General features: G+C 40.0%; 1 protein-coding gene and 1 long non-coding RNA gene across 5 annotated transcripts in view; one reads left to right on the top strand and one right to left on the bottom strand.

Annotated features, from left to right (window-relative positions):
* PKN2 (protein kinase N2) overlaps positions 1-4,461 on the bottom strand; it is a 53,909-nt gene extending 49,448 nt beyond the window's left edge. The window contains exon 1 of one of the 2 annotated variants that reach the window (XM_067001213.1): positions 4,073-4,460. In XM_067001213.1, the coding sequence (XP_066857314.1) occupies positions 4,073-4,120 (48 nt within the window). In that variant the 5' untranslated portion in view covers positions 4,121-4,460. Of the gene's footprint in view, positions 1-4,072 lie in introns of both variants that reach the window. The other variant, XM_067001214.1, reaches the window with a different exon arrangement.
* A 108-nt stretch (positions 4,462-4,569) lies between these two features.
* Positions 4,570-26,344, top strand: part of LOC106034043 (uncharacterized) — a 504,730-nt gene continuing 482,955 nt past the window's right edge. The window contains exon 1 of one of the 3 annotated variants that reach the window (XR_010833079.1): positions 4,570-23,773. This is a non-coding gene — a long non-coding RNA (uncharacterized lncRNA). The remainder of the gene's footprint in view (positions 23,774-26,344) is intronic. The other 2 variants (XR_010833077.1, XR_010833078.1) reach the window with 2 other exon arrangements.

The following is a 26,344-nucleotide window of genomic DNA, read 5'->3' on the forward strand; positions in this document are numbered from 1 at the left end:
GGTTACTTGTACCTTTTTAAAGTGTCCTTAGGCACTTGACCACAGCTAATAATAAATACCCAGTACATTTTTATCTCTAAAAAAGCAAGCATCATTATCTCTATTCGAAAGATGGTGAAACTGAGACATGAGCAGGCAAAGTCATCTGCCTAATGTCACCTAGCAGAGGGTAGAGCAGCCAGGAAGGAAATGCAGGTCTTCAGAGTTACATCTCATAGTTTAGTCCTACATGGAGAGGTACAAGTGCCTCATTTTGTGCACACTTATACGTAAAACATAGCTGTGTACTCTGAAGCTCAACTGTCCAATTTATTTCAAATAACAAAATATCAAGTATTTTTCAAACACTTTCATTTTACGGATATTTGTGTCATGGTTATGAAATGGAAAAATAAAAGCAAATAGTAAAAACTATACAGGATGTGCCATCCAACTAAGCGTAAATTTCACTTTACCTTTATTTCAGACATGGTATTGTTCATCACTCCTTTAGACATAAAATAAGTTAGCAATGGCCTTTAAACACGGCTGTTGTGACATTTATAGTTCAAAGAGCCCTGGCTACGGCATCATAGAGGATTAGATGACTAGGGCTTCCATTAAAGCAAAATATCAACGAGGAAAAAATAAAATCCCTTTATTCTGACCAGTCCAGAAATAAAGACATTTTTGCAAATGTTTTGTAACTTTAGAAATACCTAATTTTGACTGAGTTTTAAACACTCTTTCAAACTTTACACTTCAATTTGAAGTGAGTGAGGCTGTTACATTCATATTTGCTATATGGTGTAGCCCAAGTTCTCTATTTTAATCAACTATTTCATTTTATCTACAAAATCACATACTTAAAAGACACAGGAATTGTTTTGGAAACGTAATTTTGAATTAATGAAAAAAAAATCTTATATTCTCTAACATCAACAATAAAGGTCTGAAAATGAACACCTTTACACTTCTGTCTTGTAAAGTAGCATTACAGAACACCTAGGAGCACAGTCACTTTACTTAAATAATAGATTCATTTGAATAGCTTAAGCAATAACTTCTGTTACCCAGGCCACATCAACTTAGAATGCTGACAGCTATCATCACTTAACAAAAAGTACAAATCTTTGGAAATGGAAAATCATGATTTTTTTTTTTAAAGACAGCATTTTTCATTCAAAACTGTAGAAGTTTTATTTCATAGATGCCTTATTCTAAGGACCTACAGCATTGTTAGTTGAAATTTTATTTTATGAGGAAACAGAATTGCCACTTCTGCTAGAAAGCAAAGAGTTAAAGGCTACGCAATGAACCTGCAAGCAAGCATTTGAGAGGCCAGTTTACCTGCTGGACAAAGTTCTAAAAGGATGCAAGCTCAGAGAAGGACAGCAGAGTTTTGGAAGGGAAGACAACATCATCAATACAGGTTCTTACCCAAGCTCCTTCCCCCTCCTACAAAAGAACCTGTACTGGAGATAAAAAGGAAGTAAAAAGGTAAGCTGCCTTTATGTAAGCTCTCAGTCTTTGGTAATCAGGTAATTTTGCTGATGAAGCTACTAAACAAAACCATCTAAAGGGGTGTTTGTTTACTGCCAAGTTTATTTTGCACTACGTGTTTGGTAATTACTGAGGAAAAAGTGTTACATTTTGTGCCTTGAACAAACTTATGTCAAAACTTGCTTAGAAACAGGAGATACTTTCTACTGTCTGTGAAATGTAGAAGTGAGATATAGAAGAATGGAAAAAATGCCTTGCAGAAATAGCAGGACAGAAATGCTTTGTGGACATTTGCCAGCAGAGGTTTTAAAGAAACTGTTCCATCAGATATGGAGTATTTATATATATTTATATGTATATATATAAACCTGTCATTGTGAGAAGTGCAATCTATCTATTTAAGGCCCACTTAATTAAATGGGGTTTGCATTGAAACAAGTGCATATACCACGTTTTTTCTTCTCAGCGGGTAGCTATTTTGCCCTTTTGTTTTTTGTATTTCCCCCAAACCCACTTCTCATCCTGTCAGTAGTTGTGGAAGTTCACGAGTCTTTATATCAGGGAGTCCAACTGATTCACAAGAACCAAAACACTTCCATTAACTTCATCCAAACCTAACAGTAATTACTTGCAGCACACTGGAGCTTTCAGGGCTATCATAACCAAATACACATGCAATACGCGGTGTCAATAAGCAACATGCCACATTTATCACTGACTGACGCTCACTTTTGATTCAAAGTCAGGATCAAGCCCGGGATTAACACTGTTTTTAGCTTGTTCTCAGTAGGTCTTCAGAGTATTATCGAAACATCTAAACCACACATGGTTCATGATCTAGATCAACCCACTTACGCGAGGCTTTCAACTTGTACTGTAGCTATGCATTTTACAACTTCCTCCCCTTTCCACATAAGATTGCGGTCGATATGCAAGTAAAAGCCCATTTTAAGTATAAACACTATTTAAGTTAGCATCCTTTAGTTTGAGGAAGTTTCCTCCTGAAAAAACATGAGTAAAATGGCATATTTCATGCTGCACTACGGTTCTCCTTACTTTGGGAACATGCCACTGAAGTAACTTTTATACACAGATATATGAAGAGCAACTTGTTTTGAAGAATTACCAAGGAAAATGATATCACAATTTTTGTTAGTATATGCCACTGAAATCAAAACAATACCTTTAAAGTGGTTCTTCCTGATATGGAAATTCCTCCAAAAAAAATACCTGAATGTAACAGTTTACAAACTTAAGCCCTGCTGGTGTTTCCATGTCAGTTTCATAACCTTTCTGTTTTGCTCAAAGACTACACTTACTGATACAAAAGTTACCACATGTAACACAAGAGAGGGTGCAACCCTCTAATCTAATCTATCCTCTTTTTTATTTTTTAAATATGCATCATCAGTCAATCTTCCAAAAAGATAAAAAAAACCATCCCCCAAACCCCCTAAACAAAAAGACACAGCTACTTTCTGTTTAGATAATCCTACCCCTCTTCAGTACTACTTACAGAACTTCTGCTTCCACTTCGCTTACCTGTAACGCTACCATAGTTACTTATTCACGCAGCTTACCACTTCAAACAGGTTTACCAGCTTTTATATCATCGTATCAAGTTTGTATTAACATACTGATTCTTCCTAGACACTTACGAGCCACTGATTAAAGTTTAGTGTTTTAGATGGATTCTTAGCCTTCAGCCATCTCATGTGCTCCAATCTTAAGTGAAGTGCTACACCTCTATTGTGCCTTCTCTTCCTTTGTTACTCGAGCGCTGACATTTAAAACTACAGGAAAATTTCACGGCGTTTATGAAATAAATTCCTGCTTTTTTTTAAGCACGCCGTTCTAATTTCCATCCGAACACTAAATTCAATGCTTTCCATTTATGGACTTGTTAGTTTGGCTAATTGTCCAAGGAATAAATTCAGAGAGGCATTCTTTGCCCGATTAACCATAAACTCGCACAGATTAAAAAAAAAAAAAAAAGAACAAAACAAACAAAAAAACGGAAAAGGAGCTTTCTTTCAGACGAGGAAGCGGAAGAGCTGGCAGGTTGAGCTGACATTTACAGATAAGGGCACAGCAGCGAAGCTCCCGGGCGGTACCCGAGCCCGCAGCTGACAGGCAGGGCAGTGTGACCACGCAGCCCCCGAGCCCCCAGGACTTTATTGACTTATTCCCCCCGGCAGTGACAAACCCCCCGCGCCGTGTCGGGCGGCGGGCCCGCTTTCTCCTCCTGCCGGGCTCCGAGCTCGAGGCCTGCGCGGCGGCGGCGGGGCCCCGGGCTCGGGGCTGCCCGGCGGGAGGCGGCCCCCTGCGGCCGGGGGGCGCTGCGGGCCGGGCCGGGCCGTGCCGGGCCGAGCCGTGCCGGAGGGCCGGAGCAGCGGCGGGCAGACAAAAGCGGGTCGCGGCCGGCAGCGGGGTGGGGCCGTGACCGGGCGGCGGCGCCTCCGCTCCCGGGGGAGAGCGGCGGGAAGAGGCCCGGGGTGGGCGCGGGCTGCCCCCGCCTCCTTCCCTTCGCCTCCTTCCCCCCGGCCGGCTCCGGTCCCCCCTCCCCCGCCCCCAACCCCGGCGGCTTTACCTGGAGCTCGGTGAAGAGGATCTCCCTCTCGGCCGCGTTGGACGCCATCGCGCTGGGGTTTGAAGTCCGCACCTGGCCGCTGCCGCCGCCGGCGGGGAGGGGAGCGAGGGAGGCGGGCCCGGGGCCGGCGCTAAGGGCGCATCGGGGGCGGGGGGAGCGCCCCGCGCTCAGGCAGCCAGGCGGGGGGGCGCGGGAGGGGCCGCCGCCGCCCCCTCAGCGCTCATGGGGGGCGCGCCGAGGCGCTGCGCTGCCCGCCGGGCCGCCCTGCGCTCCCCCGCCCTGCCGCGGCGCTCGGCCCTGGCGGCGCTCGGCCGCGGCGGCTGCTGCTGGGAGCGGGGCTGGGGCCGGGGCCGGGGCCGGGGCCGGGACTGCTGCGGCTGCTGCTGCTGCTCCTGCGGCCGCCGCCGATGTCGCACCATTTGGCTGTCACCCTGTCGCAAAAGCGCCGCTGCTTTGCGGCTCCCGGAGCACGTGATGGTGGGGTGGGGTGGGGAGGGGAGGGGAGGAGGAGGGGGGGGGAGGAAAGGGCTCCCTGGAGGCGGCTGGAAGCGCGCACCGCCCCCCCCCATCCCCAGCAGGATGAGCGGTGCGAGCGGGCGGCGGCCGCTGAGGGGGGGCGCCTCAGCCGCTCCGTGCCCTGCCCTCAGCGCCCTCAGCGCCCTCAGCGCCCTCAGCCCCCTCAGCGCCCGCCCCGTTCGCGAAGCTCCGTGTCCCGCCGTTCCCCCCCATACTGTGGGGATTCGTGTTGGGGTGTGCGTGTGGCAGATCCCCGGGGGTCAGGGGAAGCCCCCCCCAGCCGCTTTTAGCCCAGGCAGCTAGCTCGGGAAGGACGGGGCTCGCTCGCCTCAAACGCCCCGAGTGAGGGCAGCCCCCTGCCGCCCCCGGGAGCTGCAGCGGTGGCCCAGGAGGTCGCGGTGAGTGAGGGGCTGGCAGGGCGGTGCTCGGTAGCTGAAAGGGCTGAGCGGCGCTGGGGGGTGCCTGGGGGGCTTGGGGGGCCGGGGAGCCTCAGAGCTTCAAAGTGAGCGCCTGTGAGGAAATGGTGTCTCTTCCCCCCCCCCGCCCCCGGCGGCATGTGGCACCAGCATTTACTCGCAGTTTCCTGCCCGTGTGTTTTTTCACCTGCCCATAAGCACATGCTTTCTGCTGCCTGGTCCATACACACCCGCACGTTCCCATTCCACCGTAATTTCCGATGTCACATCTGGCTAATTGAGCTCATCCAGGAGGCTGCGTGGAAGCAATTAAAACTGTTTTTGCCTGTGCAGATCCCGCCAGGCTCACGCAAGCTGAGACATTTTTGGTAGATACATCTTCGTGCAAGCATTGATATTTGCTCCATTTGTCTTAGTGCATCTCTGCATTGCTATGGCCTAATCATAGCCTCTGTGCTCTAGAACTGCAGGTTAAATTTTGGAGTTTCTTTTTTTTTTCTTTTTTTTTTTGAAAAAAGCAAAGAAATAAACATTTTACATGTTCTTAGACTTCCATTGTTGAGCACCAAACAAACCCAACAATCTGAAGTACTGTCTATTGTGCGTTACAAAAGAAGCTTATGGACATATTCACGGAGTTAATTTCACATAAAAGAGATGTTAAGATAGCTGTACAATGACAATGCACATCTTTACACAAATGAGATTTTTTCCACTGACTTATGCATACGAAACTATGTTGATATAGTTCATAAGCTTGCACATATGCAAATTTGCATATAGGCTTAGTTCGCTTGAAGCCAGCGGCTTTAATTTCCGTTTTGAGTGGCCAGACAATTATAGGCTAAGAAGAAAAGGGGAAGGAAAGAGGAAAACTTTACCTGCCAGTTGTCTAACAGTCACTGTTTCACAAAGAATATTGAAAGTTCATAAATCACGGGTAACAGTTTTAAGGCAAGGTTTTAATTATTGTTTGCTGTCACAGTGGTACGTGACAGCAACCAGTGATGAAAGCACACTAGATATCATGGATGAAGATGCACCATCCCAGGCTAAATTGTAGATGATATCTGGAACTGTCTTAGCAGCTGGATAAAATTGTTGAGGTGTACGCCTTCTGTGGTGAATAAAAGTGCTTCAAGTGCACTTTGGGCTCTTCAGTGATTTTTACCTAATGTGCTATTTTAAAGTACTGAAAGAATTCTAACTTGGAAGGTCATGGGGGGGTCTCTTTTCTGAGTCTGTGGGCATCATGTGAACATCTTTATGTAATCAAGAGCCCCAAGGTACATAACTCATTTCTCGGGTATAAAGAAGAGTTTCAGAGGTTGTTCACGTGACTCAACTGTGAAAAAGTGGGGGAGTCCTTCTGTGTGGGGGAGTCCTACTTATACTGCCTTCACCAGACATTCTGGCTCAATTTTTACTGTGGACAGAGTTTCAGATTATCCAGTAAAATCTATGCTAGCACAGTTTTGCTGTAATTTATATGAAGTGGTCTTAGTTTGGCAGACAGAAGTCAAGAGGCGTGAATTGGCTTTACTTGGGGAGCATGGTGCAGATTGGGGCACATTGTTGGACAAGGTGGGCGAGGCAAGACAAGATATTTATACAATAATTTATCATTTTGAACATGCTGGAGTGATGCTAAATTGTATTTAAGTTAACTTGAACCATTTTTGAGAACAGATGTTTAAGGGTATATAGAAGTAATCAGAAATGACCGAACTACTGTGATTTAATGACTTCATACGCTTGTCAGCATGTACATGTTCCATTGCTGCAGCTCATCTACTAGAATGCTCCTATTGCAGAGGAGGAGTCAATGTGCCGGCGTGTATGGTTTACAAGTTGTGTTCAGAGGCAAACACAGGTAGTGCCCCAAAGAAAACTTGTAGCTGTATAAGCAGGTGTCAACAGAGTCAGCAAAGCTCTGAGATTCTGTCTAAAACAGGCAGCTGATTTAGTTCATGCTCGGCTTAGTCTGCCAATTGGGTGTAGACTAGACATACTGTGAACCATGCCAAGACAGGGCCTATAAGCTTTCTCGTTTTCCCAAAGTGCTAGATTCTTTGTTAAAAGTGTGTTGGTGCAGGAATCAAAAGAGGAACCAGTTTGAAAAAGCAACATTATCCTTTCTAAATATCTGATAATTAAATCATTCTTCTTACAGATTTTGGAAAATACAAGGCAGTGCTGAACAACTGTAGCTCTACGTTTAAGTACTGTGACAGTGAAATACTGAGCAAGAGAGAACATTCCAAGTGAGTCCCAAAATAGAAGGTAGTTAAGTATGTAAGTCCATGAATTTAGCATTATACGGAATCCTGAGTTCAGCCCTTGCCTTAAAATATCTGAATGCTTTTTCTTCAGCCCCTATTCTGTTAGTTCATCCCCTGTACTCAGTTAACATGCTAAAAAAGCAAAATAAATAAGAGGGATGTCAGTACCATTAGCTAATTTGCCTTTAATTATTTATTTTCTTGAGGTTGTATTATTAAGGCCTTTGTCCCAAAGAGATGGAAAAGTACTGTGACTTCTGGTGTTCTAGTTTGACAAAGCATGCCTTAGAATCCTTGCGCATATTACAGAACTAATTAGAAACGTATCAAAGATCCTGTAAGCAAAATCGAGGGTATTTTTGTGATTACATCTAGCTAGTCCTATACATTATCTAAAGAAGAGCATGACTTCACTGAGTGATGCATACAGAAATTAGGGTGGAAGGTTTGTGAAGAACAGCCAACAGGTGTAATAATGATGTTATGGTTACTGCCATCAAGACTCTACCAGGAAAGAAGTAAGTTTTCCTTTAAACTTCTGGTTAATCTGTCTTGTTTAAATTAGTGTTGTATTCTAGAGGGACAACCACGTATAGATGTGTTTGGGTCTACATTAAATGAAACTCTTGGGAAGGAAGAAATTACATAGCATTCCACCTGCACTGTATTAGGTGAGTGAGGGCACAGCACTTGTAGCCCAGCCCACTAATTTTTAGGCACAGAATAAGATCTAGAAATCAATGAACTTTTTGATGGGGGAGGGGCTGGGGGGAGCATTAGTTAATTTTGTAAGTAATATTGATACCTGTTAAAGAAAATCATTTTCCTTCCCTCCCTCTTCCCTCTGTTCACCGGTAAAGTGGGAATGCTAAAATTCACAGTACAAGTCTACTATAGGATAACATTTTCTCTTGAGTTCTTTTGCTTAAAAATAAAGAATCATGTGTAAAATGTGATCCTGATGTTAGTTTTTTTTTTTTTTTTAAAAAAAAGCTTTTCAGTAGTGTTAGCATGTGTTCTCCCTGACTTGTAGACATGGTAGCATTACTCTTGTATTCCCATAGTTGGCCTTCTAGATTGGATCCTGTGAAGTTCTGGAGCTGTCAGGTACTGGAAAAATTAGATGGGAGAATGTATACAACTTTGCCTTTTTCTTTATTTTTCTTTATTTTTTTTAATAATCTCAGCCGGGAGATGTTTAAAGAATAGTATATCAATGAGGAATAGCAATTCTCACCTTCCTGTCTTGCTTCTTAGATCACTGTGGGGATAGGAGAATGCTTTGCTTCAAAGAGCTTCCAATAATAATCCCTGCATTAGAGTGAAATGTGTCTAGGTTAGATTAAAATTTGTGATAAAAATTAATTTAATATCATAATCTTTTTTAGACCAGAGCTGGCTGGTGTTTAGTAACGAAAATGCCAAACGGTGAAGGGGAGGGGGGAGGTTCAGAGGTGTAATTTTATTGTGTTTAGCTTGAGATGTTGTTTCCTGTATTGAAAACTCACTTCTTCCACAGTATTTCTTAGAAGTTAATCTGAATGACAGGTGAGTAATTTCTTAAAGGGAATTCCAATATTTTTTTTTTTAAAAAGCATGAGAACTCTGAGGCTGTTACTGACGTACCTCTGGCAGTGAAGAGGACAAGATGACAACACGTCCTAAGCAGAAAACTAAAATCACTTTAAGTTTATTTAGCTCTTCTGGTGTGTGCAAGTTTTGTGTTTTCTTACACTGTTGCTTTAATACTCTTTAAGTAGCTAATCTTACAACTTTTGAGTGAATTACTGTGATGTAATTGTAGCTCTGCTACCAGTTGCTGCACACTTTATAGTTAAAAATTGTCTTTTGGATTTACATACTATTACTCAGGGCTACATGTAGGCATATTATCACCCAGCAAAGCAGGCAGATGCCAGGAGGAGCGGAGTGCAACAGACCTTATCTTACTATCATTTATTAATTCTGGACCCTGGGAAGACTAGCAGTCAGTGAGAAAAGAGTGCAGGAGGGGAAGGAGGTTCATTCCTGTTCTTTTCCCTTCTCCGCTTATGAGGGGAACTCTGACTTACACCGGTTAATGTCTGTGGAGAGGAAGTGCCCCACCTGTGCAGAACCAGCTGTACGATCAGACCATATTTCTTTAAAGGAGATCAACTTGGATTATTTGAAGTAATAACAAAATGCTATGTGCCTTTACATTAAGGCTATGATCCTACAAGTGGATCATCGTGATGGATCTTTACACCTGTGCTAAGTCCCAGTGATTCTAATTAAACTTGATGATAGGATCAAGCTTAACATATGCAGCGTTGTTTCTGCAATGAGCTCAGCACAGATGGGCTCTGTGCTTTTATGGAACCCAGTGAAGTGAATAGGGCCTGGTGCAGCATGAGCAACATTAAGGCCTTATTTTCCATGAATGCGGGTAGGAGGTCAGTTCAAGCAAGGTAACTACACCTTTACTTCTGTCAGCTACAAGGGTAGCTGATCTAAAATACCCTAGTTCATTACAAAATTAAGGCAAGGTGCATCCAAGAGAGATTCAACGTATGTTATGCTGTTATGAAGAAGACTGACGTACAGAAGAAACGTGGGTGATTGTTACCTAAAGTTGTTGTGAGGAGACATTAGAAGACTGGGGCTCTGGTGGCGATCAATGCATTTTCATGTGTGGCTTCAGGGTGTGCTGCTTTCCATAATTCTATGATTCTAAAATCAAATTTTTACAAAAGGCTTTGCAAATATTAAAACGAACAAAAAACACCAGCAAATTAAAACGAACAAACTAAACATCAAGAGAGTTTGAGAGTCATGAGGTAGCTGAAGTCCCAGGCTGTGTTTGGAGGGAAGGGAAATGTATTGTAAGGGGAGGGAGTCAGGTAATGGATCCCCAGAGAAATCTCCGCTGAGCAGAGGATCTGTACTTGAAAATCTGCTGTGGGGATGTCTCTGTTGCATGCTTCTGAGCTGGGATTTGACCCGTCTTTGACGAGTCTTACTGCCAGCAGTGCTAACCTCTGCAGATCTGCTAGCAGCTCCCAGCAGAGTATGTAAGAGGCAGAAAGTTGTGTCCATTCTCCACTGCATGATGGTACTGACAGACTGGTCTCACTGTGTATTGTGGAAGTTGATGTGTGTGGCTCGTGAATTGTTGAGGTTGTCTTCAGCCAAGTTTGATTTGGTGCTCTGAAATGTAGAGCAAAAACTGAGAGAAGCAGGCACTAAGTCCTTCGCTTGGAAAGAAGTACTGCTGCAGTGCCACATCTGGTGATGTAGTGGCCATACATCAAAGCTTTCTTTAGCTCTAATATGTTTGTGGGTATTATAAACAACCATGCCAAATGATCCTGAAACAGACTTCATCAGACACTCAGTCTTAGATGGTAATGATTTTTGGTCATGATTAACTTGATGGCTGTTTTTTCTCTCCGTGTCTTTATCTCTTCTCAGAGACAGTAGCCTGCATATGTAACTCTGTCAGGGATTGAAGTCCTAAGTAGTTATTAACTTGTTCTTAGTGTGCAACGTCTCTGAATTAAAAGGGTAGATCTATCTTCATCTAATGAACACTTAAAACAAGAGAGTTACCAGGCAGGTTTATAGCTGGCTTTAATTGTGTTCTCCGTGCTCACCAAATAAAAGGTGCCTTACATTACAAGGTCCACAGTCCTTGCTCTGCTGGGATTGACATCCCCAAGAGAGAAGAGAGCTGGAGAATTTTCAGAGGAAAGGACAATTGCATCAGACTATATAAAGGGAAAGATGCATTTGAAAAAAATTGTCATGCTGATACCAGATACGTTTCTGCTTCCCTCCCACCCCATTCCCTCTTCTCCATCCTTCCCCTGCATCCCTCCAGTCTTTTATTCTCATGCTATGGCAAACAAACGTACTCTCGTCTAATTTAGTGCAGCTTCAGATTTTTTTGATTCATGTTCTTCTGCTTTTGAACCCTATGGTTCAGAGAGTGGCTGCTACAGTGTGTTTCACACATACCCTTAATATGTTGTTGTTTAAGTATCAGTAAGGAAGTAAGAGTGTTATTATTTTTTACATTTTATTTTCCTTTTTGAGTGGAATAGTGATAATAGAGGTGAGGCAGGGATATTAATCACACATTCTGCTTGCAATACCTTTTTAACTGGCGGTAACTGAAACTTTGACATATCTTTGGTGTTTTCAAAGATATTACCTGTTGCACGGAGAAATTTGCAGGCATGTGGTGCCTGAAAATACACGCAGTGTAGAAGGGCTCAGATGAGATTTATATACTGCAGACTAGCTGCAAAGTTAATTGTGGAGTAGCTCTGACTGAAAAGTGGTTAGGTATCTGAAAGAGAAACAATTAAGTTCTTGTGCTTCTCATGATTTACTTAGATACACAGAAGTTAGTGATTTTTTTTAAAGTGTAATTCATATTCCTATAAACACTTGATGTTATGATTTAGTCTTTTTATATTATAGAGCAAATACTGGATATCTAAAGGACTAAGCTGAATTCATTTCAGTTAAGTAGCTTTGAAATATCTTGAAATGCATTCACTGAAATCCCACACGGTATGGCCTCGGATTTGAACCATTTATTGTAATCACATAACAAAATATATCAATAGAAATATAAAACACTTTAAAGTTGCTTTGCTATCTAGCAGGTAGTGTGCAGTCAGTAAACTTGGTAGTAGTCTCATTTCCTGTTCAAAGAAGAAACTACTGAAGAACGTGTGGAAAAATGTTTTGGAGCCTTGATCCGTTTTCTGTATCTATGCTGTCAAGGAGCAGTCAGCCAGAGGTGAACGCTGAGGTGGCGTTAATGGAGGAGAAGGCTGAAATATACGAGGTTGGTATTTGAAATGTGATAACCTGGATTTTCTTTACATTCAGTGACCTCTTTGCTTGCTGCAATGCTGACGTTAGTTTTAATGAAGGCAGCTCTTACACAAGCGTTAGAAATGTCTGTAGCTAGTGGAATGCCTTATTCAGTGTGCTCTCATTCTTTCCTTGGCTTGTTTCTTGCTTTCTTTTTTTTTCTGTCCCTTCCCTTTCCCCCCCTCCTTACTGGAAATAGTGCAGTGATGGAACAAAGCATGAAAATGAAGTGTAATAATCTAAAAATAAAATAATAGGGCTTACCTTCCCTCTGTCCTATATTCCTTCTTTCCATCCCGAGATCCATCTAGTAGGCCAATCTTCAGCTACAGTGTCCTTAAAGACTATTTGATTGAGGTAGGAGAATTTAGCTTAATTGGAGCTGAGAGTAATGTGGTCATAATAATGATGGAGATGACGGGACCATATCAATTATATGTCCTCAGTATCTTTGGAACCATGACCGAATACTGTGTGACAGAAGTATATAATTAGGAGTTGCATAAGCAGCCTGATGTTTGTTCTTTTATTAATCATGAAAGATAATAGTGACAATTATTAGAAGAAAGCAACATGTCTAGACATTAAAAGCATGTATTTTCACCATGGACCTGAACCCAACAGCTAATACAGTGCCTATTTACACCTGCCGTGAAGGTAGAAGTTAATTTAACATTAGAAAAGTGCAATAACGGGCACAGTAATAAAGCTGTGCATTGTATTCTGAGGAGGCATGCAGACTTTAGATACAGCAGACAATATATTATAACTTGTTTTCATAGCATTCAGATTATCAAAACTTACTTTGAATATCTGAATATTTAGTAAGTATAATCAACAGAATTCATTTAAAAGAAAAAGGTGAAACTGAGGTCAGTAGGGGGTTTGCCATTCATGGGCTGCCCTTAACTGTTTATTGCTTCCCCTTTTCCCAGCAAATCCTGTATTTAAGAAGGATTGTAAGGCCTATGTAATCATTGAGGATTTACTTCCTTTGGTGCCGCAGAACTGCACTCGGCAACAACATTGCTGTTTACATTTTTTTTTTTTAAACATACATATCACCTTTATAAGGTGCAGATTGATGTTACCAGGAAGTATTTTTGGGTGCCAACAATTGTAAATTGTTGCTTGATATTTGAAATTTAGATAGACATAAGTTCAACTCTGGTCTTATGCTGACAGAAGGCACAGGCAGTTCTGCAGGGATCCTAGATAGGACTTATATATACTGAAATTCCGGCTAATGAGGTCAAGAGTGTTTTTTTGTTTGTTTGTTTGCTTGTTTTTGCATGTGCTGGTACAAAATCTTCTTAATCCTCAGTTCTGTTTTAAGATATAGAAGAACTCTAAATATTTAATAGTGTGAAGGCTAAGACACCGCTTCCTCTGGTGTCAGTGGTGAATGGACAGCATAATACTCTAAGAAATTTGCTTCATATTTCTTAATGCTTAATGTTCCTGAAGATTACGTGGTGTAGATTGCTAGACAACTGGAATTAATAGTTTAATTAAAGTGCTTGAGAATTTGAGTTTACTTCACATTGTTACCAGTGTTTGATGTAATACAGGTAAAATACTGAAACGTTTGTGTGTTCAGATGCAGCTTTCTTACTTGCATCACCTGCAAGGACGCAGTATTTCTAAGTGTCCTTAGCACAAAAAGGAAAAAAAATACATTTGTTAATGGCAAAGGTGTGAAAGGATAGGAACTTAGAGGATTTTCTGTAGAAATGGAAATTTTAATATTAAATTGCTCCATCTAGTGGCAAACTGTTGAAGCTAATTTTTCTTCAGTGATTATTATTCCTTAGCGATTATTATTCCTTTTAAGAATTTCAGATGAAGTTCTTCTGCTTTTCTCTGGGAAGTCCTCTGCCAAGGGAACCTCACATGTGACAAGGTACAAACCTTGTTTTTTTTCTTCCAGTTAGTTCTACAGAATTTTCCTGTTTACTTCAATGGAAGCAAGCCTTATGTGCTCAAGTGTCTGAAGTTCTTTTGAGAACTTTGTCTTAGTACTTTTGGTTTGAGCTCTTCTTGGGGCTGGGAGGGCAAAGTGGGAAGCTGGATTGCATAAATAATGAATACAATAAAGCTGAAGTCTCTGATTTTTTGACAAAGAATTAAAGTACACAATGAATCTTGTACTGAGTACAGTGTGCTGAGATACGTCTTGCATTCTAACATGAAATAAGTTTCTGTTGCAGATTGTTTCATTTGAAACTTAACTGGTATTGATATTGCATTTTTCATAATAATAACGAGCTAATTGAATTGTTTGTTAATGTCAATATACTTTGTAAGCAATTGGAATTCTTTTGCCAATCAAGGAGAAAACCCCTGTGTTTCCTAGTCATAGGAAAATGGGAGAAAATTCAAAAGGAAAATGTCCAAGGAAAGGTTCTCTGATGCCTTCTTCCTTTGCAAGCCTTGAAAAAACACATTCTGACAAAACTGAAGGGAGCTCTTGAGGAGGCTTGTGTATTTCCCTCAGCCCACTGCTGTGATCCCTTGTGCAGCTGGCTTTAGAGAGAACTCATGCACTTAAGAATGCAAGATCATTGAACAATGAATCAGTTTCAGGGTGGTTGCATGGTATTGTTTTTGTGTTTCTGAACAGAGCACAAAACTGTGCAGCAAGCAGCTGAAGTCCTGCTGAGAAGCAAAAATATTTAAAAACAAAAAGGAAGAAAATGGAAAAGTACTAACATAGTTTAAAAACAAAAATGGCAAGTCTTAGATTAAATATATATATATATATATCTGTGCTTGAGAATATAACAGATGCACTGAACTTACTGGCACCCTATGCTTTACTTTTCTCATTCATTTTTCAGTTTTGGTTAATCTGCTACATAAATAATGTATACACCTTTAATTTCCTGGTAGATTAATTCTTACTTCTCATCCAAGTCTGAATACTCCTTTTAGATTAAGAAACTGTTCTCAACACTAGAAGAGTTGCAATTTATTCCAAGACTGTTCCATTATTCAAGTGAATAATGGAACATAAACTTTGTAGTGCACTTTCCCAGACTTCCTCTCCCCAATTAGTTTGGTCACTTAAAATTGCAGATCACTGTTCCTATCTTCCTTTCCCAGGCAAATGAACCCATTAAATATCACAATTGCATAACTTCCCTACATGCTAACTAAAGTTTCCTTGCAACATTCATTTTAACCTCAGCTGTATACTTTTGGCTGAACTTGAGTCTTTGAAATACAAGGCAACATGTCTTGATAATAGTACATGAGCAAGTAATTAACATTGCTGTGAATTGGAATGGCACTTTTCATCTTCTGTGTTTCGTACATAGCTGAGGTCTCGGGCAATAAAGCCAATTAGGTGCACCCCATCTCTCCCTTTTTCTAATGACTGATGGATTTGGGGGTACTCTTTCTGAAGTGTAATTCCTGCAGGTACTCTGTATCAGGGTTGCTGAGAACGAGTTACTTCCCTGGTGCTGGAATCTACAGTAGTACTGATAGAAAACCAAACAAAGCTTTGGCCTTTGTTCCTCCTTCTGTTGGACTGGGGAAACAGACATAGCAGCAGTTCAATGATTTTATTTTTTTTTGACCTGGTGGTTTTCAAGGTTCAGGGGAGACGGTTTGGTATTAAAGGGTTTTCATATGTAAGAAAAGAAAGTGTGCTGTTTGAATACTTAAATTGTTTGAAATACTTTGAAATCCACAAATCAAAGACAGTTTAGTCTGGAGTATTGACTTTTATCCAGTTTATCACATGAAATTGTTTGATCCCTTTACATTAATCTTACAGGAATTTGATAAGTATTGCTAATTCAGGTATGTATCCTGTCCACTGAAAATCATTTGATATACAGAATTGCATGTTTTTAGTGTCTTTGAACAACGTTTGCATTGGGAAATGACAGTAGTATAGAAGGACTCATCTTCTCTTCCAAGTAGTTGGAAACAAATTGATGCCTTGTTGTACTTTTTAAGATGTGAGGAGTTTCTTGCCCTGATTGCTTTGGCAATTTTGAAAGAAGGGTTTTGCGTTAATACTCTCTAGCCATAGATTATGCCATTGTGTCAGCATAACATTTGAAAATGGTTGTGTATTACCCATCTTGAATCTGTTATCAAGATTCACTTGACAAAGTTTTGTCTTTGTATGCAAGAAACCCAGTTCTTACATTCTCAGAAGGGAGTTGTTAGGCAATATTAGACGGTAGTGGTAGTAAATGCCTTATGGTTCAGCTAACCAATGCTGAAGTTTTCTGTGTTTTGCAGATGACTCGTTTCCATGAAAGAATGTATCAAAGGTTTGGAAGCAGAACATCTGAATCAGAATAAAGCATTCTTACTCTTTAACAGGTGGAATCACATGGTATTGCACTGACATACCTATGCATCCCCATGTAGAAATTCCTAAATTTCTCAGTTCTGTCATAAAGATAACCAATAAAAAGGATGGCTCAAGTACAGAGCAGAGAAGTGGCTCTTTACTTGGCTTTTGTCAAGACTTCTTTAATTTCTTGTGTTTCCATTGCTAATGTGAGCTTCCCACTGTTTCACTGAACTGTTTCACTGAACTGTTCATGGCATCCTGTTTTCTTTAGCAGAGTTGTATCACAACAGTTATTGTCAGACGTGGGTAGGGGGGTTACAATATGCAAGCTGATTTGAAGTAGAAAAGAACAAGGGATTGCAATGGAGGCAAACATCTACTAATGTATTTCACACTGCTTTGCAGGCTTACTATTAGCTTTGTGTGCTAGAGTGTGGAGTTGGCCTGGACGTTTTGGATGGCTCCTTGTGGACTGTAGAGAAGTTTTTGAGTACCAATGTGTGTAGGGAAATTAGGTTTTCTAAGAAATGTTGTAATCCTTAAATGTGTATATATACTTCTTTTGAAACTTCAGCTGACTGATAGCTGTGGTGTGATTTTTACTTATTTATTTTGTGGAAGCTCTTTGAAAGAGGAAATTTGGTGAGCTAAGCATGATGAGCATGGAAATACCTGGTTTGGAGAAGTGCTTTGAAGAAGCATCAATATCTGAATTAAGTCAATGAAGCGAATAAACTCTATGAAATATCCAAACCTCTGGGAAAATCTACTGACCAACTTGCCTGAAAATAATTTACTGTTTATGTTGTTACAAGTGTGTATACGTACACACTAGAGAGGGAAAGATGGGTCTTACAAACAAGAAAAGTTTGTCATCAACGTAGACAGTGGAAGCTGCAACAGGAAGAAAGGACATGTTTCTGAAGCACACAGGCCCTCTTAATAGCACTTTTCTGGAAAAATTCTACACAGTGCCCCCAACATGCAGGAGATGGCATTTAGCCTTTGATTGAAGGCCCCAAAAAAGCCTTAGTGAGAACCAGGGCAGAGAAATATGTACAGATACAGCTACATGTGTATCAGTATGTCTTCTGCAAACCAAAGTTAAAGTTTTGGAATGAAGGTATTTGAACAATCTGGGAGTCTGGAAGGCTGAAACAGCTGCATCATATGATCTTCTCTATCCGTTAAAAGGTCACTGACTTGAAATACATTACAAAAACGTGAAAAGGCAGTATAGCAGTCCAATACGGCGAAAGAAAACACACCTAATTTACTGAGAAGTAGAAATGCCTGTGACTTTCTAGTAATGGGATTGTTTCCTAAGGCTGCTGATTGTTTCCTAAGCTGATGCTTTTGCCAGGAAGAATAGAGAGATGATATTTAACTCATCTTTAGAAGAGACCTATTTCAAACTACGTGATACCGTGTTCATTTGCCATAAGACAATAAGCGCTTCTTTACATATCCTTCTGCACATAGGTCTGCATCATGAGTATCATGTGCACATTCACATTTATTCAGTCTGCTGTTTTTAGATCTGTTAGGCTTGCTTTCCATTTACAAACCTAATTCTGTGGCTCACCCACATCATAATCACCATGTAACTTCCCACCCTCGGAAGATAAGATATGCAATCTTATGACTATTTTCTTCTCTTCCATAAAAGAAATAACTTTGAAAAGGTCTCAAGGCATTGCTGTTTGTGGTAGTTATAAAAGAACACTCAGATCGTGATGCTTTCATAGTAGGGTCTACCACTCACATGAGGATAATGGAAAATGGTGATCTCTGAGGTCTCTAAAAACAGATGCTTTTCTAACTTAGTAAAAACTTGAAAACTTGGCAAAAATGAATGTGATTTAGTTTGCTGAAAACAAATTTGGAAAGGCTGAGAGGGGGAGCTAGGGAAATTACTAGTAGATCTGTTTAACCTATTCTAAGAACCAGAAGAATGTCTGCCTTCATTACTTATTTCAAGTGTCTTGGTCACTTGGAGAGCAACATTGTGATAAAAAACAATCCAAGTAGCTCGGTTGAATCAGTCATATCATCTTGCATGGTTTCACTCTTTCATCAGATAGCTAATTAAGTGTTAAGGGGGATGTGGTGAGCTTGCATACTTCTGTAATTCGTGTTTCTTTTCTGTTTTTTAGAAAGTGTGGTAGGGAATCAGCTTTTCAGAAGGCTTTGACAACAGCATGCAGGCAAAGGAGACAACTGTAGCACACATGGTGACTGTGGACTTGCCAGTGCAGAATCCTCTGTTTGAATTGAATAAATCATTTTTTTTTTTTTTGGTCTGAGTATACAGAGATCAACTGAACATCATATATATATTAATTCTAATGTTTTTTCGAGGCCTGTCCCTGTGTATGCCCTATGTATGTGTGACTTAAAGGTGGTGCTACCATATGGCATTCTTCTGTGACCGGCCAATCACACAGAGTTCATTGTTTTATCCATTAAATCTTCTTTTAAGGTAGGGTTGCAGATAACTTTTTGTTTGTTTTTGAGATTCCTAGATATCTAAAAGCTGTAGAATATTGTATGCCAGAACATGGAATCCTATAAAAAAGAACTTCAGTCACAATACATCTTTTGATGCTTAGCATTAGAGAATTACTATCCTATAGCAAGTCAATTTTGCCCTAGTAAAATAGCCTGAATGTTCATCAGCTGAAGAAAGTTCATTAACACTGCATAAGTGAAGGTCAGTAGAATCAGGTTTGTATTTCTAGAAAGTGTCCTTTTGCAGAACAACTGAAGGAATGAGGTTAGTGGTTTTCTGTTTCACCTTGTGGACAGGGATTAAGGAGATAAGACTTTTCTCCTTACAGTGACTTCTCCCAAGAAAACTAATAGTCTTTACATTTAAAAAATGCTGAACTTCTGGAGGATCAATTAGAAATGTGTTTTCTGTTTTTGTTGTTTTTCTGCAGAGAACTTCAGTAAGCAAAGGAAACAAGTAAAAACACTTATACGGAGCTCTGCCCTCCGAGTCCTTGCAGGCGAGTTTTTGCTTCAAGCTAATACAGTGAATTTTGTAAAATAGAAAACTCTGCCATCTCTATTCTTTTTCCTGGGAAATTCCTCTCCTTACCTGGGAGGTCTTGCTGGTTGATTGCAGAAGGCTCATAGTCTTTGCATGGGCTGTAGGCTCTTAGCACTCTGCAGAGTGTCCTTTGCTTGTCACCCGCTATAGTACTTGGAACCTTTTTTTTTTTTTTTTTTTAAATTATTAAAATTTTTAAATTTGTCCTGAGCAGGTTAATAACTCTCCAAATGAAGAAATAGTCTTCCCATTCCCATAGTTTTTTAAACCATTATTGTGAACACACACACACACATGCATGCAGAATACCATTGTATTTTTCATACCTTTCTACTCTTAGCAGGAGGTCTGAGCCCTCAATTCTTCTTTTTATGTTGACTTACAAAAATGACACTAAATCCATGAACTAAGTGAAACAAACTTCCTTAATCAACTCACTAAAGCAGAAAGATAGATGGAACCTGCGTTTCAAAATTAGCTCCAGAGACAGTAGAAAGCACTCAGTGGACGCTTTTGTTAATTTTAAATATTGAGCTGGCAGTCTTGGCTACTCTTTCCCTCCATAGGATGGGGAATACAAGCTTTCTCACTCCTGTTTTAGCCACACATTGTATAACTGATGACTGAATACGTAGATGCAAGGATAAGGAGGTAGTTGAATTACTATGCTCATTTCATCATCTTTTTAACTATCAAGATTTCAGAAATGGTGCCAATTAGAATAAATTGTAACTGCAGTTTTGGCATTCATATGAATTAAATTTTGCAAATGAATTGGATTCTTTATAATCACTTTCTTACAATGGTTCTAATTCTGCTGGTTTTATTTGGGCAGAAGTCCTACTGAAATCCCCATAAGAAATCTAGGATCAGCGTTTAGTATTTGCCTCAGTTCAGTAATTGTTTTCTTTTATGTGACTTTTTAGAGCACTCTGACAAGGAGGGAATGAACAGCTTATCTTATCAAGATTTATAGTCAATAGCTTCTGTAGTCTTGTGAAGAAGATGTCTGGTGTGCAAATAGCAAGGTTAAAGTGATTGCGCATGAAGTAAATACAAACTTCAGCTAGTATTTCATCCTGAAAACTAGTCTGAACAATACTTAGATAACTTCACTAATGGAAGCCCTTTCATAATCTTGACCTATATACAATTTTGTCAAATCCAAGGTCAGATAGAATTTAAAAAAATAAATTTTATTTGAACTTCTGTAACCAAGATTTCACATTTCTGAACATTCTCTTTAATACAAAAACATTTTTTTTTTGTTTTAAGTTTTATATAGGTCTCAGTGTTTGATCAGTAGTAATAAAAAAGAAAATACCTATTTGTTTAGGAAATGTCTTCCAAACCATTACAGCTGCAGACAAAAGGAGTTCATTTCAAAATGATTAATGTACTGTAAGTATCTGAAATTGCTTGGTCCTGTAACTTTGTTGCTTTCTCATCAGTCTGCAAAATCAAATGAAGCATCTCTGAAGATTCCTGATTGATGCTGTCAGCTTTGTACTGATATTACAGTGTATTTCAGGAGATGTTCAAAGTGGGGCAATAATTTTCAAGCATCCCATAGTAAAGTTTTTCTATCAGATTATACCAAGTCCATTGCCAAAGAGCTATGCATTTTTGTGTGTTTTGCGTTTGTGGGTGGGAGATTTCATATATGGATCTTTATAAGTATGCATGAGAGAATGATGTATTGGTGATATTGTCTACTTTTATCATGCCATGTCTAAGTGAATTTTTTCCCATAAACCATACTGCCTATTTCTCTTATTATCTATAAATTCAGATTAATTTATTTTCTTGGAAGCCATGTGTTACTTGGTTTCATTTCATAACGTATGTACAAATTTTCCAAATGTTGCTAAAGAATGCTTCAGGCCCAGATCCAGTAATTCATTGGTGGGAATGTTAAAAGTACAGGAAACTGTAACAAAGAAAAATACTTTCCTCCTAAAAATGGAACTTTGACAAGATAGTATTGTTAATTCCTATATTTATTTTTTCTCAGCTTGGTAAGAAAGCAGGAATTATCTTAAAATACCAAGTCTACAAAGTCATGTGTTGATATGGTTTGGCTAAAACAAGATCATGCACTTAAGCAGCGTGAAACTGTGTAAAAATCTTACTGCTGATTTGGTTACTTTATGAAGGCATCCAGTGGACAAATAACTTAGTCAACAAGAAAATACAGCACGAGGAGCACAGCCTTTTGTATCCTTAGGCTGTCCATACAAGCTCTGCAGGAGATCTTGGGCTGTGATATAGGTGGAAATACGCAAGAACTCTCAAATTCTCTCAGGAACCCCCTCCAGTCCGCAGCAGAATGGCTGGCTGCTAGCCATGCTGTGACTGGCTGCTGGCCAGCTCCAGTACTCTGTGACCCCTTCTAACACAGCTTACGGAGCATGAAGGATGAGCTAATGGTGTTTCAAGCAGCATTAGTGAATCAAATTTAAAATGTGGATTCTCACCCGCAGTGGTGTGGGAAGATTCATGGCTTTAAGGAAAAGGAGCCAGGGAAGAGAAAACACCTCCTAGATTTAGACTACGTGTAGGGGAATAGAAGGTACTCTTTCGCTTCCTAAAACCCCCGTATGCAACATTGTTGGTTTATTTTCTTGCCACAACGGAAAAAATAGTTTGTTAGCATAGTGTATTGCCATGTTTTGTGTAGGATATCTTGTATGTGCACTCTGAAAACTGCCTGAAATATCATTATCTGTGTTCTTCTGTCTTATCCTTCCTCTAAAATACAATGGAATATCCTGATTTAGGAAAGAAAAAAAAATCAGAAAAAACACTTCACTTTCATGTTGCCATTTAATTTCCATTGACTTTAATAAGGTTAAAATAGGTTTGTAAATTCTAATAAATGTAAGTATTCTCACTTAGTGCTCAGGTTATTTCAAAATACTAATTCTGAAAGTGTAATGCTGATTTGCTAAACGTATTTTGTAAAATGTATTTTGCTATCTCTTGAGATCAAAACAATTTTGTCTTGAAAATCCAAAAGTGGAGCACAAACACAGTGAAAGTAGTCTCAGGATCATTGTGATGGAGCTAGGGAAAGTTCATTAAATAAGGCCCCCTAACAATAGTCATTTGCCAAAATTATTTATTTTAAGTAGCTGAACCAGTAACAGAAGTGAATATTCTTTTACAGTATAAGGTGGCTAAATTGTGTTCCACTTGGTCTCCATTTTCTTGCTTATTGCTGCAGTCAAATAGGCAAAGCAGTAGCATAATCAAATCTTTATTGTATTGGTGTAATTTGCATGTATTCTTTATTGTTTCAGAACCATCACAAATAGTTATGAAATGAATAACACTCATTTTCATGCTGGATGGATGATTAAAGATTTCTCCATGATATTTTGGGGTTTCTGTGATAAGGAAATTTCCAAAGCCACTCTTTAGTTTTGTCTGTTATGTAGCAAAGTATATTTTCCTTTTCTTTTTTCTTTTTTTTTTTTAACTCCAGTATGTGCAGACTGATTCTTTATTGCCTAGGTGACTGTACGAAACACAACCCCTTAAAAGGCTTTTGTACCACAAAAGCTGTCAATAAGGCTGTATCCTAAACACCTTCATTCCTATGAGCGTTACATGCACAAAATTATAATTACTTTTTATGAGCAGTGCCATTGTTTTCAACTTGACTACATTTACAGGGATGTACTCTGGTAGCTTGGCCCAGTGAGGCCTACTACAGCTTTGTTAATGTAAAAGGAAAAAACGTTTGCTGTATTCACTGCAAGTTCAACTGGGCTTACAGTAAGCACCGATTAAGTTCCACCATGCTGTTTGAAAACTCATTCTTCACTAAGAATGGCATAATCAGTAAAAATATATGTCTTGAGAGTTGGAAATGGTGATGCTTTGCTTAATAAGGTTGCTACTGGCAAGAAGACCTTGGATGGGTCTAAGTGTGATCCTATTCTGAAGCTTATCAAGAGCTGCTCCGCTGCCATGTGCTAATTGCAGATCAGTTTGCAGCTGTGTGAATGTGTTTTGTAATGCAGTACCCCCACAACTCCCTCAGGTACTCAGCTCCTTTCTTTGCATGGCTAGATGTTTGAAACCCAGCTAACAGCTTGTGAGAGTTCAGAAAAAGTCTGCCTTCGGTTACAGGTGCTGTTATCTTATGGATTATAACAACGATCAGTAATTTTCAGTGGTCAAGTGCTTGGAATTCTTCACTCAGTCTTCATTTATGGAAAATTATTGAGTTTAGCTAAGGTTGGTTTTATTATTATTATTATTATTATCATTATTATTATTTTCTCATATTGTTACTGTTTTTCTTCCATTGCCTAGTCAGAATGCATTTCTTTTTCTAGGATAAGTGAATTCACTTGGTCTAAATTGGTCTTCTTTTTTCTTTTTATTTAGGCCAGGAAATGATTTGCATGGCATTGTATCACTTCCCTGTTACATTTTTATTGTGCAAAGTGACATGCTGGGACTGTGCTTGTGTTTTGTAGCATTTGCCTTTGGTCAGCACTGTGTCAATGCAAAACGTTAAAAACAATAACATGCTTACTGGCTTTGGGAAAGGGTAAAGGCTGGAAGCTTGGCTGTACATCTCTTACTTATAAAGTTATAACAGTAGTCTCAAACGCAGTTTGTATTAGCACCTCTATCAGCAGAGATCCACCTTCTCCCAGGAAGTACATCTTCCGGACTTCCTGAGTAATGAAATATCTCCCTGAAGATAACAACAAGTACTGCCTGTAGAGTCAGTGAGCTTTGCCACCTCCTTGTCCTTGCTGAAAAGCCCTGTGCTTCTGGCCCTTTAATTGGATGTGAGGAGTTCCTGCACTCAGACAGCAGGAGAGAGATTATGGCAGGGGCTAGTCAGTGTTATGAGAAACACATAATGAGCAATACAGCCTGCAGAATTCTGGAAAGGATAAAGGGGAGACACTTAAAGACAGGTTTTTTCAAAGCGGTCTCATTAGCCTGTGAACCAGGGTTAAAAGATAAGAGATTTCTTGATCATAGACTGGAGCCTGCTTCTTGTGTTTATTGGAAGTTTGTTTTTCTGAAGGTTAGAAAGTGTATTTTCAAGGAGCTTGATAGCTGTAGTAACCTGCCCTGTCTTGATTTTGTATCATTACTGCTTGCAGACTATGAATTAATTCTGAAATGGTAGTTACATAGGACAGTAGCTGAGAATACCTGAAGGTAACCGGAATTTTTAGTAAGTTTTGAGTCCAGTATCCTTACATAATTAATCCTCTGGAATCAAATTGTTTTCATCATTTGGGAGGTAGTGCTACCCGAACTAGGTACGGAAGCCTGTCTTTCCCAGAAGCTTTCCCCTCTCGACTTTTAAGATTAAATGCAAAGTTGGTAGGGACACAACTCCTGCGTAACAATTTATACTTTCCTTATTGAAAGTGTTTTGGAACAAGGTCTTTCATAAATTTTTACATTCTATATCCTTACAGATATAGAATATAATTTTGTGAAATTCCCTCATTAATTGGAAAAGGCTTTTGTTCCACAAAAGAGGAAGTGTGGGGGTATGCAAGGGTAGGCGGGAAGGGTGCACAATAGCTCCTACCGCAGCACAGACTATGCAGGAACAGAGCTATCAGCAAAGTGGAAAATAGGAATCAGCTTTGTTTCTAAGGAAAACAACTCCCAGGAGGAAGCAAAAGTCCATATGTAACGCCATAACTGCTGATGTACTGTTCAGCTTTGCTTCCCACAGCACCATGAAAGTTCAGTGTATTTTGTTTCTTAAAGTGGCACCCATGAAATTATAGAAATTATGATATATAAAGTTTAATACAGGACGTCTTCAAATATAATGAGTCCCATGCTGCAGTGTGTCTTCTCCCGTGTTGCTCTTCCTTCGTCTGCAGAGGGGTAGACAGCAGCATATAAATAAAATCTCTTATTATGTGGAATGAAGAAGTATCATAGCATAGAAGTATCATAGAAGTATCTTAACCAGACCTCCAGCTCAACACAGTCAGCTAAACCTATGACATTCCAGAGAGAGAATTATCAGCACTGAAGAGTTTACAGTTTCTGTAGGCAAATTTCAATGTTTAACCAGCTTTACCTCAATGCCTCATTACCCTTATCTAACCCACGCTGATAGACTTGTGTTTGTCTTGCTTGTTGATTGTCCATGGTATACGTGCTTAGGAAGGGTCCAACACTTTGAACCCTGGGTCCTTTCAGCCAGTTAAAAGGTGTCGATGCACTCATCTTATCTCCATTAAAGAGGCAGGAATAAATGTTCTATTCTTGCAGAGCCTGCTGAGTGTGATGAAACTGTCTCTGACTTCCTTCAACTGAGAAAACTTCAGGAGTGAGGTGGAGGTGCTGGCACCTGGGATCTGCCTGTGACACATAGTCAGAGAAGCCAGGCATTAATCGCAAGCCCCTCAGTTGCCTCTCCCAGGAACTCTGTAATTGCGTAGAACGCACTGCAGGAAAGTGGTCACTGGAAACCTGGGGGCTGAGGGAGGGACTGCGGACTGCCTGCTTCTGTATCTGAGAACCAGCAGTGAGCTGGCTGGTTGGCCAGGTACTTCAGTGTTTTCAAATCAAAAGTCCTCAGGAAAGTCTGCTCCTATTGTATCTTGAGTGGCTTAAAAATCACTTAGTATCATGCACATGCCTTTTGATTTCTTTGCCTTTAGGGAGTGTTTGACTCAGGTTTTTAAACTGAACTTGACATTCTATAAAATGTGGAAAGAGACTTTATTTAACTGAAATGAAGCTTTTGCCACTGTAAATACCCTAAATGTAGTATCTTAAATTAAAATACTTGCATTGATAAATAGTTCA

The sequence above is a fragment of the Anser cygnoides genome, chromosome 8 (genome assembly GCF_040182565.1).
Source record: "Anser cygnoides isolate HZ-2024a breed goose chromosome 8, Taihu_goose_T2T_genome, whole genome shotgun sequence".
In the NCBI taxonomy this organism is placed as follows: Eukaryota; Metazoa; Chordata; class Aves; order Anseriformes; family Anatidae; genus Anser; species Anser cygnoides.